The following is a 16,563-nucleotide window of genomic DNA, read 5'->3' as shown; positions in this document are numbered from 1 at the left end:
CTTTGGAGATTTCTTAGACCATTGTATTGCTGGGAAGGGTTAAGTTTATCAATAGTAGTCATCACACAGCGTGGCTGTTATCGTGTACAATGTTCTCTTGGTTTTGCCCACTTCACTCAGCATCAGACCATACAAGTCTAAGTTGTTTTTTCACTCTAACTCACACCTGTACACTTGGTTCCTTCCCCAAATGTTATAAATGAGCAAAGCCCACATGATTTACTGGGATGAGGTTGTGGAAATCTTATAGTATATTTATAGGAAAAGTTTAAGGTTAAATTACTGTTATTTATTGCATTAATGATAACTGATCTTAAACTTAATCCTCTGTTGTCTTGATTAGTAAGTAGTCCTGTAGGCTAAAATCTAATATAGTTACGTAGTAGACTTGGAGGTTTTTTTTTTTCATTTTAAGATTCCACAAGTGTGAGAAGTCAATAGAATTATAGAATATCAGTAAGTTATTCAACAAGCACTTATTAAACTCTTACTGTGTGTCAGGCGCAGTGCTGAGTGCTGAGGATACAAAGAAAGGCACAGAAAGAAGGCCCTGCTCTCAAGCAATGTTCATTCTAAGAGAGGAGATAACATGGACTTTTAGAGATCATTAGATCTAGTTTAGTGCCCTCAGAAAGGTGAAGGGACTTGTCCATTGTCCGGAAGACAGGATAGGGCAGTTGTGTGCCTTGAACAAATTTGGAAATGTTCTTATGCCCTTCCTTTCCAAATTAAGGCATGAACAATTTTACTTTTTTTTTTTCAATTTCTTTTATTATTTAAAATTTTTTTTTAATGAATTCATTTATTCACTTTTAATTTTCAACATTCCCTTCCATAAGATTTTTGAGTTTTAGATTTTCTCCTCCTCCCTCTCCTCTGCCCTTCCCAAGACGGTGTGCAGTCTACATATACGTTCATATTGAACCTCTTTTCATATTAGTCGTATTAGAAAGCAGAATTAGAACCAATGGGTGGAAGCACAAGAAAGAAGAAATAAAACAAGAGAGCAAATAGTATTCTTCAGTCTGCATTTAGACTCCATAGTTCTTTCTCTGGATGTGGACAGCATTTTCCATCGTGGGTCCTTTGGAGTTGTCTTAGATCCTTGTATTGCTGAGAAGAGCAAAAGTCTATCAAAGTTAGTCATCGTACAATGTTGCTGTTACCATGTACAATGTTCTGCTGGTACAACTCACTTTACTCAGCATAAGTTCATATAAGTGATTCCAGGGTTGCCTACAACTTGTTCAGCCATTCCCCAATTGATGGGCATCCCTTCAATTTCCAATTCTTTGCCATCACAAAAAGAGCTACTATAAATATTTTTGTATATGTGGGTTCTTTTCCTGTTTTTATAATCTCTTTGGGATGTAGACCTAGAAGTGGTATTGCTGGGTCAAAGCATAGGTACAACTTTATAGCCCTTTGTGCATAGTTCCAAATTGCTTTCTAAAATGATTGGATCAGTTCACAACTCCACCAACAATGCAGTAGTGTCCAATTTTCCCATATCTTCTCCAGCATTTGTCATTTTCCTGTTTTGTCATGTTAGCCAATCTGATAGGTGTAATGTGGTACCTCAGAGTTGTTTTAATTTGCATTTCTCCATTCAATAGTGATTTAGAGCATTTTTTCATATGACTATAGATAACTTTAATTTCTTCATCTGAAAACTGCCTGTACATATCCTTTTACCATTTATCAATTGGAGAATGACTTGTATTCTTATAAATTTGACTCAGTTCTCTATATATTTTAGAAATGAAGCCTTTATCAGACATACTGGCTATAAAAATTGTTTCCCAGTTTTCTGCTTCCCTTGTAATAAATAGTTTTACCTCTTAAACAGTGGTTTACTTCAGTTTAGGCAGGTAGAAGCACAACCAGATTAGTTTACATATAAGTACAGTCACAAATTAGTGATTGTAACTTCTCTTTTTATCAGTGAATTTGCACCCGTTAAAGAACCATTAAAATTAGGGTGCTGTGCCTTTTTTTATTAAGTGGAAAGAAGATTTGACAGCTGATCTTATGTCATTGATGATTCTATATCATTTAAAATTATTTTAAGTTTTGCTGAAGCCCCTTTTACATTACTGTTTTTAAAAAAAATTTGGATAGCATCCGTAAAGGGTGTACTTGTGGATTAGCTGGCAAATGTTGAGTTACTGCTGATTCTACCTAGCTCAACATTACTAAACAGAATTTTAGCATGTCAAAATTTTAGCTAAATTTCACAACTAAATTACTTGCAGCCCTTTGTAATTCCATCAATTCCAGAATTCAAAAGCCATTGTGGCTTATTGCAAATTTTCACCTTTGTGACTGCATTACTTTAACATCACATTAAAGGACCAGAGTGTTTCAGAGTGAGTGACCTTTGAGAGATGTCTGTAATTTGTTCATTAAAATTTTCTTCTGGGTGGTGGAACATGGAAGGAATTGAAAAACTTTTTTATTAGTCTGCAGAGTTCAAGAACTACCTTATTTAAAGAAGCTGCATTCCTATTTGTTTACTTCATTAAAACCTGTGCAGTACTATGGTACAAATTTGTTTTTCCAAAGAGCATTTTGTAGTACTTTATTTGTCTTTACTCACCATAACTAGAGTAAAGGATGTCATTAAAGAAATGTAAGATCAATAAAGATGGGCTTGACACATGATGAGAACAATGGATACGTGTTTCACTGGTCCTTGAGATGTGAAGAAAATAAGGAAGGTCCTGAACACACCGTATGAGTCCCCAAAGCTTATGGACAAATGTTGTACGGGGGAGGGGTAGGTCTGCATCGATGGAAGGAATATATACATACATGCAGTACATATGTTACTGGGATTATAGATTATTTTACTATTTGAGTATTTGCCATGATATCATTACCTCAGCCTCATGTATTTTTGTTATCAATCTCAAATGAAAGTAATTTATGAAGGGTATTTTGTGCCAATCCAATTTTGTGACAGTACATTGTATATATATGAAATGTTCATGGAGAATCCTTTTATTGACATTATTGACATATGGAAGTATTGGACTCATCTTCTAGGATATAGCATCATAGGTATAGTTGAATAACAAACATTTTTGAGAAATGATTTCAGCTTAAATATCATTGACCCACAAACCAATAATTCAGTTTTAGATTTTATTATATAAGTAGTTCATAGGAAAATTGTTTTGTTTTGAAAATTATCTCCTTTTGTATTTTGTTGTGGTTATTAGTGAACTCAATAAGTAGCAAGAAAGCCCTCATTCAGATTTCTAATTTTAGTCAGAACTGCTGATTTTTTTTTTGCATGAAAAAGAATGGGCTCTGAAATGCATTTGAGAATTTCCTGTTATTTTTGATTAGATTGACTGATGAATATCATCATTAATAAAGTACCCTTTCACTTTTTTTCATTGATTTCTTCTTTTAAAAAAAATCCAATGATTTCTCTTTACTTATTCTTAAGTGTAAGTTTTTATTTCTTGGTGACAGTAATGGATATCTTTTTGGGGGAGTAACAGTACATTATTTTATATGTTGAAGAGAATGCAAGGAAAACAAAATTATGATTTGGTATATGATGTATTACCCAACCAGGCTTTGTTAAATTTGTAATGAAAGGTCACTTGTTAAGACCATTTAACCTGTAAAGCAGGGATTCTTAACCTGGCATCCATGAACTCATTAAAAATATATTTCGGTAACTGTATTTTAGTCTAATTGGTTTTCTTTATAATCCTATGTATTTTATTTTATGCACTTAAGAACATTATTCAGGGATGAGGTCCATAGGTTTCACCAGATGGCAGAGGGGTACATGGTAGTCAGGTTAAGAATCCTTGCTTACAGCAAGTGGCATTCATTCATCATCCTGGCTCACTTTGAAATTGGGAAGTAGACATCTTTATCGTGGTCAGGGTCATGTTCTGATGGGTATCACCTGATTTAATCATTAATATTTTTTTTTAAGAATGAGAGAATCTTTTAAGCTTACATGTATCCCTTAATTCTCCAGAGTGAACAAATCTTGAGAATGGCCTCCTTTAAAAAGAAACCATCACTTAGTGAATCTTTTTTTTCCCTTTTCACTTAGTAAAATATCGATAGCTGGCTATCTAAGCCCTTGTTTTTGACTATTGGATGTACAGAAAATTCCTGAATTTCAGAGTTCTATATATTAAAAGTGTAATGCTTTTCAGTTTTTCCAGTGACCCATGTATCTGTAGTTAATTCATTTGTTTATTGCTGTAGTGATAGGCTAATTGCTAGGCCTCTTCCAGCTTTTTTCTTAACTCGAGATCTAGACTGTTTTCATTCCACTTTAAATCCAATAAAAATATCCATGTATTGGGGGCAGCTAGGTGGCGCAGTAGATAGAGCACTGGCCCTGAAGTCAGGAGGACTTGAGTTCAAATGCGGCCTCAGACCGAATACTTGACACATACTAGCTGTGTGACCCTGGGCAAGTCACTTAACCCCAATTGCCTAAAAAAAAAATCCATATATGAAAGACAGGAAGTAATTAATTTAACTTTGCCTTGCCTGCTTTGTAAATAATTAAGTGTGACAATTTTTTTGACTACAAAGCACCCCATTTTAGAGCCTCAATCTCTTAACTCCTCTAGTTTGTATTCAGAAATACTAGTCATCTTTTATAGCCAGAAATAAATACTTGGATTTATGACTGCCCTTATTGTTAGTAATGGTCAGGTGACAGATCAGTAACAGTTAATTGGTTGTTGACAACATCATGGTATTTGCTTTCCTAATTACTTCACATCCATTGGTGGTGCTTGGAAAGAAAGGAAAAATTGCAGATCAACACAATTGGAACTGAAAGCCATCAATCACTTTCTTCTTTAATAAAAGCACTATACTATATCGATTTCTAGATATAGGGTCTGTACTTACTATACTCCACTGAACACAGCAATTCTCTTCTGCTACTAGAATATAGATTACAATAAAGTATAAATTACAGAAGCATTTGGATTGCCTCATTAGGTGGTGTGGTAGGAATAGCATTTGTTCTGTGTTGTCTGGAATGATTTCTTTTTAAAGGAGGCAAGGAGGCCATTCTCAAGATTTGCTCATTCTGGAGAATTAAGGGATATGAAAAATCTAGCCAATGGGCAGTGGGTGTTCCTGAGGTGTGGGCTGGTTCTCTTTTCCCTGGTGAATGTGGAGGCATAAGGAAGCGATGTCTATTTGTCGTAATTATTTCCTTTTTAATCCTCTATACTTAGTCATTTTTATTACATTTTATGGTCCATGTGTACTTCATTGTATTCTAGTCCCAAGGCTGCATCACTAGACTGGTCTTAGTTTTGCTGTTGCTCAAAATTGGTGGCATTTGATAGGCAAATGGAATTCTAGATAAAGGCCATTGCTTTCATTGATGTCTGCCTTGGAAGGTATGTTACTGTTCAACAGATGCTTGGAGTTATCACTGTAACACATATGGATTGCATAGTAACAAATGTCACAAGTGTTGCATTTTGTTATAGTGTTGAGGTGGAATCACCAGAATGGCTTGAGTTGGGCCCAGCCTAGAGCTTTTGGGGTTAGTCAGGACTGCAGTGACTTTGTGGAAAATTTTGTGGTTGAAATTGTTATGCAGAGGAAATGGAGCCTCTGGTAATTGAATGGCCAGATACAGGAGGCTTGGTAACCTGTGGTTGCAGCAATTTTTAGGGTAAGAGGAACCTCCTAAATAGGATAAGGATAAGGCCCTCACCTTCAGCCTGACAGGTGCATGAGGAGCTTAGCAGAGAGAGTAAAACATTGTAAAACCTGTACTCTTTACTTCTTACTAACACTTTTAGAAAAGTTGGATCCCTTGTGGAAGAGAAATGAAAACAGTTTGTGCATTTAGCAATTAGAGACGGATGAATATGCTTTTGTTTTTTAAGGATTGTGTCTTGAAGTCAGCAGGGCACCGTATGGACTTAGTAACAGCACAGGTGAAGAGGGCACTCCTCATTGGTCAAAGACAAGTAGGCTGCAGGCAGAAAACAACCAGAAGTTTTGCTGGAGAATGTGTTGAATTTTGCTTAGATGAGAATGATACGGGAATAAAATGAGAGAGAAGTGAGGGTGAAAATTAGGCATTGCCAGGGTGAGAGTGCCTTGGGTCTATTCTGGGGTATTACTGTCCTCTGGGGTGGGGTGACTGCCTTCACAGGGGAGTTGGAAGGAATGTGATTTTTCACTACCATGCAATTTGAAGGGTTGTAGAAGTTTTAACAACAGCCTAAGGAGTCAGTTTAAAAAGTGCTAGTGGGAATCTTGTCTAAACAACCTAATGAACATCAGTTTATAAAGGGTTAGTGGGAGCCAATGTAGAGCTCCTTAGGGCTGCAGAGTTCCATTGTCTTGGGGTGCGTACAGCTGACTGACTCTTGCAAAGCCTGTTAAATCACTTAGAGGCAATTGTCTTTTGTCTCTTGGTGCCTAAATCAGGAAGATCAGTATAAGTGTGTAAAGATGAATTGCCTGTGCAATTCCCCAGTGATCAGCAAGGAAGAGGTTGAAATTCCTAAAAGAAATGCGTTTGATGAGCTGGACCTATGCTGTTCCCATCTTCCTTTTTTTCCCCTTGATCAAACTGTTTTAATTTTAAAATTCTTTTTCAGTTAAGAAGCATTTATTTTATCTTTCCTCCTACTGTCCTTATCCACTGGGAAAAGAAAGAAAAACAAAACCTATGTAATATATACGTCAAGGAAAACAAATCCTCATGTTGACCATGTCCAAAAAACTGTGTCTTATTCTGCATATTTAGTCCATCACCTCTGTCAGGATGTGGGTGCCGTTTTGGAGTCATGGTTGGTCATTGTATTGATTTCATATTTCTTAGGTCTTTCAAAATTATTTTTGCAATAATGTTGTTAGAGTATAAATTCTTCTCTTGGGTCTGCTTCCTTCACTCTGCATCAGTTCATACAGGTCTTCCTAGGTTTTTCTGAAACTATACCTTTCATCATTTCTGTAGTACAATTTATTTCATAATTTGTTCAGCTTCCCCCAGTTGATGGGCCTCTCCTCAGTTTCCATTTTTTTTTTACCATCACAAACAGAGCATTTATAAGTGTTTTTGTGCATCTAGATCCTTTGCCTCTTTCTTTGATCTCTTTTGGGTTTATAGGGTTAGTATCACCAAGTCAAAGGGTGTATGCAATTTAGTAACAAACAAAACAGGCAATCTGAGGATGATGGCAGGAGGTACTTTGCCCACAGCCATATTAGGTAGCCCCTAAGGGGCTTTGGATGTGGCTTCTGAAGCATAGGTTTGCAAAGATGATTTTTTATTATTAGCCCATGGAATTTAGCAGCCCCAAAATGGTATCCTGATACTTGAGATTAAGACAGTAAGGCTCTTTCTGCCCCATTGAAACTTAAGACATTCTGCAAAGCCTCCATCCTGATTAGTTGGGTGAGCCGGCTAAGTCTTTGGGACCCGTGAGGGCTAAAGTCCCCCTGAGGCTCAGGCTGCTCTAGCTGCAGGACCACTTGGTGATTGGAGGGCCTATGCCTGAGTTAAGTTGCCTTGGAAAGGGGAAGAGGCACCAGATATTTAAAGGGATGCTGGATAGAGGCAACCAGCTTATCATCAAACTGAGGGACTCTCAGTGGGTCCATAGGGGCACTCCAGTTTTCCCCAGGGGTTTTGGTAGAAGACTACCAGGGGTATCCTTGCTGGGTTGGAAGTAGGCTTCCAGGGTCACAATTGGGGCTAACCAGGTTATTTTTGGATGAATGTTTTTACTACTTGGCAGTCAGTACCTGTGTGAGTGCTTATGGCAACTCCTGTTCAGGTTATTTTGCGTAGAGACAAACAGAAACCTTGGAACTCATCAGAGCCATCTTGTGTACTTAGTACTGAAAAGTATTGGGTCCTTGGGTGGAAGGATGTGAATAGTCTTAATGTGAAACATAGTTTTTCTTGGTGATAGAGATGAAGGAGGCTGGAATACTTCATCATACAAAGTCCCCTTATAATAACATGTGTGTCCAGTGAAGAAGGTAGATGTTACCTGGAGCTTTGTAATAGATTACAGGAAATTGAATAAAGTTGCTCCGTCAATTTCAATCACTGTGACTGGTTTTGATATTGTAAACATGTGGACCAGGTAGCCCATGCACTGGATGAATTCTTATAGATCTTGCCGAAAGCTGTTTCTCTATTCTCCTGACGGAGAATAGTCCAGAGTAGTTTGCTTTTATTTGGAAAGTAGTTCCAGTTTACTGTCTCTGTCCTTCCTTAGCCTTGTGTTCTCTTTCATATTGCTAACATCTAAAAGAGCCACGTTTCTTGAGAGCATTGATGTTCAACACTCTTTTGATGATACAGTATTGACCAAGCCCTAGATCTGTTGGTGACTCATGTGAAGTATATAGGGTAGGAGATTAACCTTGTGAAAATTCTTGGTCCAGCTAGCTTAGTTAAATTTTTCGCCTAAGGGAAAGCCAGATGATATAGTCCATAATAAGATGCTAATTTTCTTCCACAATTGAAAAGTAACCTCAGATGCTTATTTGTTCATTTGGTTGGGGAAACCCTATTCCCACCCTAGTTATTTTGTTGACCTCCATTTACTGAGTACCCACTAGCCTGCCTCTTAAGCAGGACCAAGAACAGGTTGTAGAATGGGAAGACCGAAAACAGACTTTTCAGCAGTCTCTCTTCTGTTGAGTCCTTATCACTCTCTGTGGGGCCTGTGTTTTTAGAGCTCTGTGGTCACTAGGACTGGTCTGAATGGTACCTTTGTCAGGCACCAAGGGAAGGCCAGATTAAGTGACTGGTACGTTTGTGGATCTGTCAGCTCCTTGAAGTGGCTACTTGTTGCACCACTTTTCAAAATCAATTGCTGGCCTCTTATTGGGCCCTAGTTGCTACTGAGATGCCAGGGGATCAGACCATTACCCTTTGTCCAAAATTGCCTATTGTGAATTCCATGATGTAATATGGCTTTTCTAATAGGATGGATAGGCCATAGGAAGCTTCCATTGTTTAATGGAAATGTTACATTCAAGATCATGCTTGTCTAAGGCCCGTGTGTGTGTGTGTGTGTGTGTACATACATGTGGGTGCACATGCTTAGTCCTCATCATGACTAGTGCTAGTGCTATAACCCTTCAGTATAGCCTTACTGCTTCGTCTCTCCCATTAGTCCAAGAAACCTATGATTACTTGGCTCTTGAGGAAAGTCTTTTTGCCTGGTTCTCTGATGGCTCTGACCATAATGAGAGAAATGTGTGCAACTGGATATTAATGGCCATTAAGTAATGTTGAGATAAACTGAGGTCTGGGGGTCTTGGCACAGTTTCATAATTGAGAGGATCATATGGTCCTGTGCCCATCATAGCATAGCATCATGGCCAAGTTGTGAATGATAAGGTTGGTTTATAAGAGAAGTTTGAGGGATGCTACAGATAATATCTTCATCTATATTGACTCTGGAGCGGTGGCCATGGGTCTAGGGACAATTTCTAGGCAATACCATTTTTTCTCCCTTTGTCATCAAGATTAATGAAGGAATTTTGCCAGTGCCTCCTAGACACCATTTTTTCCTCTGTTGGGCCTAATAACCAGTTTGATAACAGCAGAGTGCTGGGTCTGGAGTTCCAATTTGGCCTCAGACACTTACTAGCTTGTGTGTCCCTGGACAAGTCACGTCATTCTATTTGCCTCAGTTCCTCATCTTTCAAATAAGCTGGAGAAGGAAATGACAAACCACTGCAAAATCTTTGGCAAGAAAACCCCAAATGGGGTCGTAAAGTGTCAGACATGACTGAGATGACTGAGCAACAACATGGCAGACATTAGGGGCTGGATTCATCCTCAGTCTGGACATGGGAGCTGTGAATGCTTTTTGTGGTGGGTGTGGGATTATGTGATTCCTTCAGCTAAGGAGGAGAAAGCTGCTTCTGCCAATTGGAGCAGTCCCCTTTGAAATCTCAGCGTGGCTTGATTCTGCTGTGTTCTCGATCTGCCGTCAGCTGACACGTTGATAATATTGCTCATTTTCCTCCATCTCTTGGCAAGAATTTGTTCTTGCTCGTGCAGTTAATGTTTATGCAGGACACTGTGTCATGTTGCAGTGCCGGTGAAGTATGCCAGTGTCCGAGCTTTTTCAGAACTTATCGTTCTTCCTTATGGACTTCCTACACCATATCTTCTGATCAGGGTGCCCATTTTACTGTGAAACATTTCAAATATTGGGCGGACTGCCAATGCATTTGCTAGGCCTTCTGTCTGATGTCATCTTCAGGCATCTGGTGTTTATTGAACGCTGGAATGAGCAATTGAAGGAGCAGCTCTATCATCGTAGCTTGATTATTGGGGTTGGGGGGGGTCTCCCTTTCCAGAAGTCGTGTCTGTAGTGGATGAACTACTGCTGTGCTAGGAAGAGGGTTTGCTTTCTCTTTCAGTGATTTCTTGGATGTGTCCTTTAAGAAGGCTGCACCTATGAGAATGAACTACTTTTAGGCATAATTCTGTTTGACTCTTTCTGTTATTCCATCCCTGATCTGAAGACACCTGGCCCTTTAAGTTTTTTCCCCCAGAAGAATGTGAATCTGGGAGAAATGGTTCACGACCCTCTATTAAATTAGCAGGTCTCTTTTCCTGGGATAATTTGGCTAAATCCTTTCTAGAAAGGATTTAAAGGAAAAAGAGGTGAGATTGTTGGGAGGCATTTTATTTTCTAGTAACATGAGGAGGTGATGGTGAAACTGCCTTGATATCATTGTGGAGAATAGCCTACTTAGAAGTAGTCCTGTGTTCCTGGATGAAGGTGTTGGGGAGTGTTTGTGCAGCCTCCACAGAAGGTAGTGGAAGGCGGGGTGAGGTGAGGGTAACCCCTCTGGAGAGGCCTCCAAAGGGACAGGAATTTGGTACGACCCCTCTGATGGGGCTCCCAGGGAAGAGGAAGTTTTGCCTGGTGGACTGGTTGGTGGTACTTTGTGATGAGTCTCAGTAACAATTTAGATCCTGAGGCAGCTTGCCTGCAAGATGCTTAGGGCCTCTCAGCCCTCTTGTTACAGATGATGTTGACCCATGGTACTGATTGGCAACTTTGCTGGAGCTTTTATCGTTATTGTTTGTCTCTGATATTCCCTGTTTACCTTCTTTTTTTTCCATTCCCTTTTCTTTGGAGAAACACTGTGAAATGTCCCAGACAATACTTTTACTGCATGGACTCTGTTTTTTAGAGGGCATTGATACTGTTGCAGTTTTTTTAATCTTTTTTTTAATGAATAAAGTGTTTATTAAGTATTTACTATGTGCAAAGCAGCCTGCTAAGTGCTGGGAATACAGATAGAGAAGTACAGCTCACTCCTTTCAAACAGCTCACATTTTAAGGGGGAAGACAGCCCAGAAGGCAACCGCAAGTCAGATGGAAAGGTCCCATAGTCCTTAGGGTGCTCAGCGAGCAGATGGTAATGACTCTTCTTTGATATTATTTCCACTGATAAAATTATGTCACTTTCTTATGCCGAACTGTTTGACAACACCAAGGACTTTGGTGGCAAGAACTTTCTTTTCTTGGTCTTCGGTGGCTGGGGCTGCAGCACCTGTAGGAGGAATTGCCAGGCTGCCTCTCCACAGGGGTTGCTTCCCAGGAGGATGGCTGAGGGCACTGGGCTGGAAGCACTGCTATTCCCAAGGCTCTTGGGTTCAGGGTCCTGGGCTGTCTCCATTGGGATCTGAGGGAAGATGCTAATCAGTCAATAAGTGTCCACTACGTGCCAGGAGCTATACTACGTGCTGGGGATACAAAAAGAAGGAAAATATAGTTCCTACCCTGAAGGAGCACAGAGTCAAATAGAATGTGGTGGTGGTCTGACTGGCCTCACATGTGCTGCCTCCTATGTCTCCCTCAGGGGGCCCTGTTGCTGCTTCAGGTAGGCTGACTTGTCTGCCCTGTGCCGTTGGTGGAGATGGCTGACTCTTTCTCCACAGGAATTATTTCCTCAGATGATGACTGTGAGGGCTGGACTTGGAAGCAAGACTGGTAGTCTAGGGATTGTGGGCCACTGGTCAGTACTTGCTACTGGGGCTGATGGGGAAGGTGGGCCCTCTTTCTACAATTTTTCTTATCAATGATGGCTGTGGATGCTGGGCTAGAAGCAGATCTGGTGGTTTAGGGCTGGGTTACTGCCGTTCCCAAGGATTTGGGGCTCAGGAGCCTTGGCTGTCTTCATTAGAATCTGAGGGGAGATAGCGATCAAGGTGGTGGTGGTGGTGGTGGTGGTTTGATTTACCTGGCATTTGCTCTTTACCTTGGGGTACCTTGCTGTTTCAGTGAGGCAGTCTTGCCTGTCCTGTGTGTGTATTTGTACTAAGCTCTTCATCCATTGGACTATGTTAGGTTTCTTCCTAAGGGCAGAGTTGTTTTAAGGTCAGTTAAGTGGTGGAACCTCCCTGGGAAGATTTTTGGGACCTTTCCACCAAGGGGATGGCATGTGGTAGAACTAGCATTTATTTTATGTAGCATGGAATGGTTTTCCTTTGAGAAGGCAAGGAAGCTTCCTTGGGATTTGGGTGATATGAAAGTATAGAATTCCCACCCTTTGGGGAGTGGCATTCTGAAGTCTGGTGGCATTTCTCCTGTCCTGAGGGTTGTTGTTTTGTGTTGCTGCCCTGACGAATGTGAAGGTAGGGAAATAGAATCCATTTTTAGTGATGATATCCTTTGAAATCCTTTATTGTGACTTGTAATTTTTTTTGTATGTTGTGGTTCATTACATTCTCATCCCAAGGCCGCCTCTATGCCCTGAGCTTAGGCAGTTGCACAGAAGATGTGGTGTTTGACGGCCGGAGACAGCCATTGATAAAGGCCATTTCCTTTCATTGTTTCATTCCTTGGAAGATTTTTTTATTGTCCAGCTATGGCTTGAGTAATCGTTGTCAAGTGTACAGATTAAGTAATAACATGCCATAAATAGGACTTTTTGGCATTAAAAACATGTGCATTTTTAAAATGTTAAAAAGTATTCTGTTTTATACCCAGTAGCTGCTGCTTACCTTGCTTGCCCTTTGTCCTGGCTTTTCCAAAGTCATACAGATTTTATTAATACACTTCTATGGGATGGACTTTCATATTTGGAATGATGCTTAATTTGTGAAATGCCTCTGTATATTCATGTGGTAACTCTCTTCTGTATTCAACAGAAAGTGGCAAGAAGCCAGCCAACGCGTCCTGGAGCTCCAAGAAAGCCAGTGTCTTATAGCTGACAGTGAAAAGAAAATCAAAGTGAGTAGTATGTTGGTTTATTCCTCCCTCCAAGTTAGGTAAAGGTGTTTGTGTTTTATAGTCATTTCAGATGGTGGACCTGGTATTTCTTTTTTTTTCTTCTTCTTTTTTTTTGGGGGGGTTAGGCAATAGGGTTAAGTGACTTGCTCAGGGTCACACAGCTAGTAAATGTTATGTGTCTGAGGCCAGATTTGAACTCAGGAACTCCTGAATCCAGGGCCGGTGCTCTATCCACTCGCCACCTAGCTGCCCCTGGACCTGGTATTTCTGAAGGACAATTCAGAAGTGTGTTTGAGGATGGGATGGTGTGGATACTCTTTAACTGGTTAGTTCTGTGTTAGATTGGGCCATCTCAAACCTGTAGTCCCTGGCTTCAGCTTAATTGCAGTTTCCTTAAATATATTGAGTAGCTCTTTGCTCAGAAAAATATGTAGTCAATTAACATGTGTTTTTGAAGGGAAATAAAATGGGAGAGTTTTAATTTTATGGAATGTATGAATTTTGAGTCTGTGGCGACTGAGTTAAAGATCTGGTTAAGGAGGCCAAATTTGTAGTGTTTGATGAACCACTTATCTTTCTTTTATTAATAATCACACATTATACCTCTAACCCTATTAAGACATTTAGAAATAAGTGGACAAGGTGTCTGTAGCTGCATCAAGATAGAGACATCCACGTTGTTTAAAACATGAGTCAAATATTGAGTCAGTAGCACTATGTGATTTTATGAAGTACAGCAAATTTCATTGTTATTAAAAAAGGAATTTGCTGAAGTTTAACAGTTCATCAGCAGGCTGTCAGTGCTCCCATGTTCCATCTCTTTTGGGTCTCTGTCTTCTTAGGAACTGGAGCAGAAGCTGTCTCTGCAGGAGCAGGATGCTGCCATTGTGAAGAACATGAAGTCAGAACTTGTACGATTCCCAAAGATGGAGAGGGAAGTGAGACAGCTAAGGGAGGAGAATGTCTACCTGAGGTAAAAGGGGAAGGAAAAAAAAGGCCTGTTGCTGGCAGAACTCAAGAGCCTTTTGTTTCTCCAGTTAATATTTAAATTTCCTAGAATCTCAGATAGGACCTCTGAGGTCACCTGGTCTTATCCATACCAGACTGGGAGATCCTCTTCAACACCCTAGATAAATGTTTAAGTGTGGTCTCTGTTTGAAGATTTCCAGTGATAAAAAACTCATTACCTCCTGAGGTAGCCCATATCACTTTTAGACAGCTCTAGTCGTTAGGAACAGAAATCTGCCTCCCTTAATATCCTGTTCATTGTTACTAATTCTGGTCTCTAACTAATTTAATTTTCTTCCACATTTGAATCCTTCAAATACTTGAAGACAGCTACCATGTCCTCTCTCAGACTGCCCACCCCAGGCCAAACTCAGAGTCATCCTCGATTTTTCCCTCTCTCTCATCACCCATATCTAATCAGTTATCATGTCTCTTAGATTATATCTTCACAGTGTCTTGTATCTGTTTCCCCTTCTTTATTCACCAACTTATACCTAATTCAGGCCCTGAAACACTGCTCCCCTGGACTATTGCAAAAGCCTTCTAATTGTACTTTATGTATGATAGACACTTCAATGCTTGTTGAATTGAATTAGTGTGTTCTTTCTTCTAGTGTCTTTCCCCTCTAATTCATCTTCTTCACTGCTGCAAAAATCATCTTCTTAAGGCACAGGGAGAGAGAATAGAATAAAATAAGGCATCTTACTGTCCTGTTCTGTGATAAAACAGAAACATCTCGTTCTGACATTAGAAATATTCTTCAGTTTGACTACTTCCCTAATTCATTTCATATTTATTCCTTTCTTCACAAATTCTGCATTCTAACCCAATTCCCTGAACCTTGCATTCACACTCCTCTCTTTTTGCCTTTATGCATGCACACTGCCATATCTGAATGGTCTCCATCATCCTCAGTTTTACCTCTTAGAATAGCTTGTAGCCTTCTAGTCTCAGCCTAGGTGCCTCCTCCTGTGTGAACACCAGGGTGCCTCCATCTCCAGTTGTCACTGCTTGTCTGTTCTCATCTGTATAATATATAAGTTGTGTCCTCTCCAGTAGATATAAGCTTCTTGAGGCCAGGAATTATTTGGTTTCTTTTTTGTGTTCCTAGCACCATGTATAATGCCTTGTACCTAGTAGGTGCTTAATGCATGTTTGTTGAATTAAAATCTGTTCCTTCATCCAAGTAATGATAAAAGTATGAACCAAGAGTTAGTTTTCTAGACTAGGATGAGACCAAGTGTCTTCTGGCTTGGTAGATGCTGTGCATTTGCTGATCAAGCCCAGGAACTGGTTTAGGATGAAGAATTGGTTGCTTTATAAATTATTGGTTCTTCTCTCCCTGCTGCCATCAGAGAAATGAAAGAGAACAATGGCTTGTTGAAAGAAGAAGTAGAAGGACTTCAGAGAAAACTGGAACGTCATGAGAAGCTACAGGAAGATATGGTGGCCTTGGAATTGGAGAAGGAGGTGAGGATCTATAGTTAAGAGGCCTGCTGTCTGGTGAATATTGTTTCCTTACCTGCCTATCTTAGCTTTCTTGAAGGACCTTAGGACCTTAAGTCCAGTTTGATTTGTTTATTCAAACTGGCAGTTTCCTTTTTTCCCCCCTTAAACCTTAGTCTTTATTGTAATGTCTCTTATAGTAGTGAGAATAAGAGAATGTGGGATATTCTTTATTTGGAAGAGGTTTTTTTTTTCTGTAATATCATACATGGACCATAGTTTCCTTCAGACTGGACCTTTTTTTTTTTAAGCTTTTAAATTTATTTATTTTTAGTTTTCAATATTCACTTCCACAAATTTTTGAGTTCCAAATTTCTCACCCCTCCCCCTACCCCAAGATGGCATGCATTCTGAATACCCCTTCCCCTGGTCTGCCTTCTCTTCTATCTCTCCTCCCTCCTTTCCCTTATCCCCTTCCCCTTCTATTTTCCTGTATAGCAGGATAGACTTCTGTACCCCATTTCCTGTATTTCTTATTTCCCAGTTGCATGTGGAAACATTTTTTTTTAAAACATGTGTTTTTAAAACTTTGAGTTCCAGATTTTCTCCCTTCCTCCCTCCCCACCCACCCTCATTGAAAAGGCAAGCAACTCAATATAGGTTGTACATGTACAGTTCTGCAAAACACTTCCTTATAGACATGTTGTGAAAAACTAACTCTATTTCCCTTAATCCTATCCTGCCCTCCCATTTATTCTATTCTTTCTTTTGACCCTGTTCCTCCTCAGAAGTATTTGCTTCTGATTACCCTCTTTCCCAATCTGCCCTCCTGTCTATCACCCCCCTGCTCTCTTGT

The 16,563-nt window shown here is 39.8% G+C and overlaps 1 protein-coding gene across 3 annotated transcripts in view; it reads left to right on the top strand.

The window, feature by feature from the left end:
• Nucleotides 1–16,563, top strand: part of MAD1L1 (mitotic arrest deficient 1 like 1) — an 860,690-nt gene that overhangs the window by 18,026 nt on the left and 826,101 nt on the right. For all 3 annotated transcript variants that reach the window (XM_020975224.2, XM_020975225.2, XM_020975227.2), the window contains 3 exons: nt 13,172–13,253; nt 14,096–14,226; nt 15,617–15,731. In XM_020975224.2, the coding sequence (XP_020830883.1) occupies nt 13,172–13,253; nt 14,096–14,226; nt 15,617–15,731 (328 nt within the window). The remainder of the gene's footprint in view (nt 1–13,171; nt 13,254–14,095; nt 14,227–15,616; nt 15,732–16,563) is intronic.

Source organism: Phascolarctos cinereus, unplaced genomic scaffold (assembly GCF_003287225.1).
Source record: "Phascolarctos cinereus isolate Bilbo 61053 unplaced genomic scaffold, phaCin_HiC Scaffold_4;HRSCAF=312, whole genome shotgun sequence".
Classification (NCBI taxonomy): domain Eukaryota; kingdom Metazoa; phylum Chordata; class Mammalia; order Diprotodontia; family Phascolarctidae; genus Phascolarctos; species Phascolarctos cinereus.
This window is presented reverse-complemented; position numbering and strand designations above follow the sequence as displayed.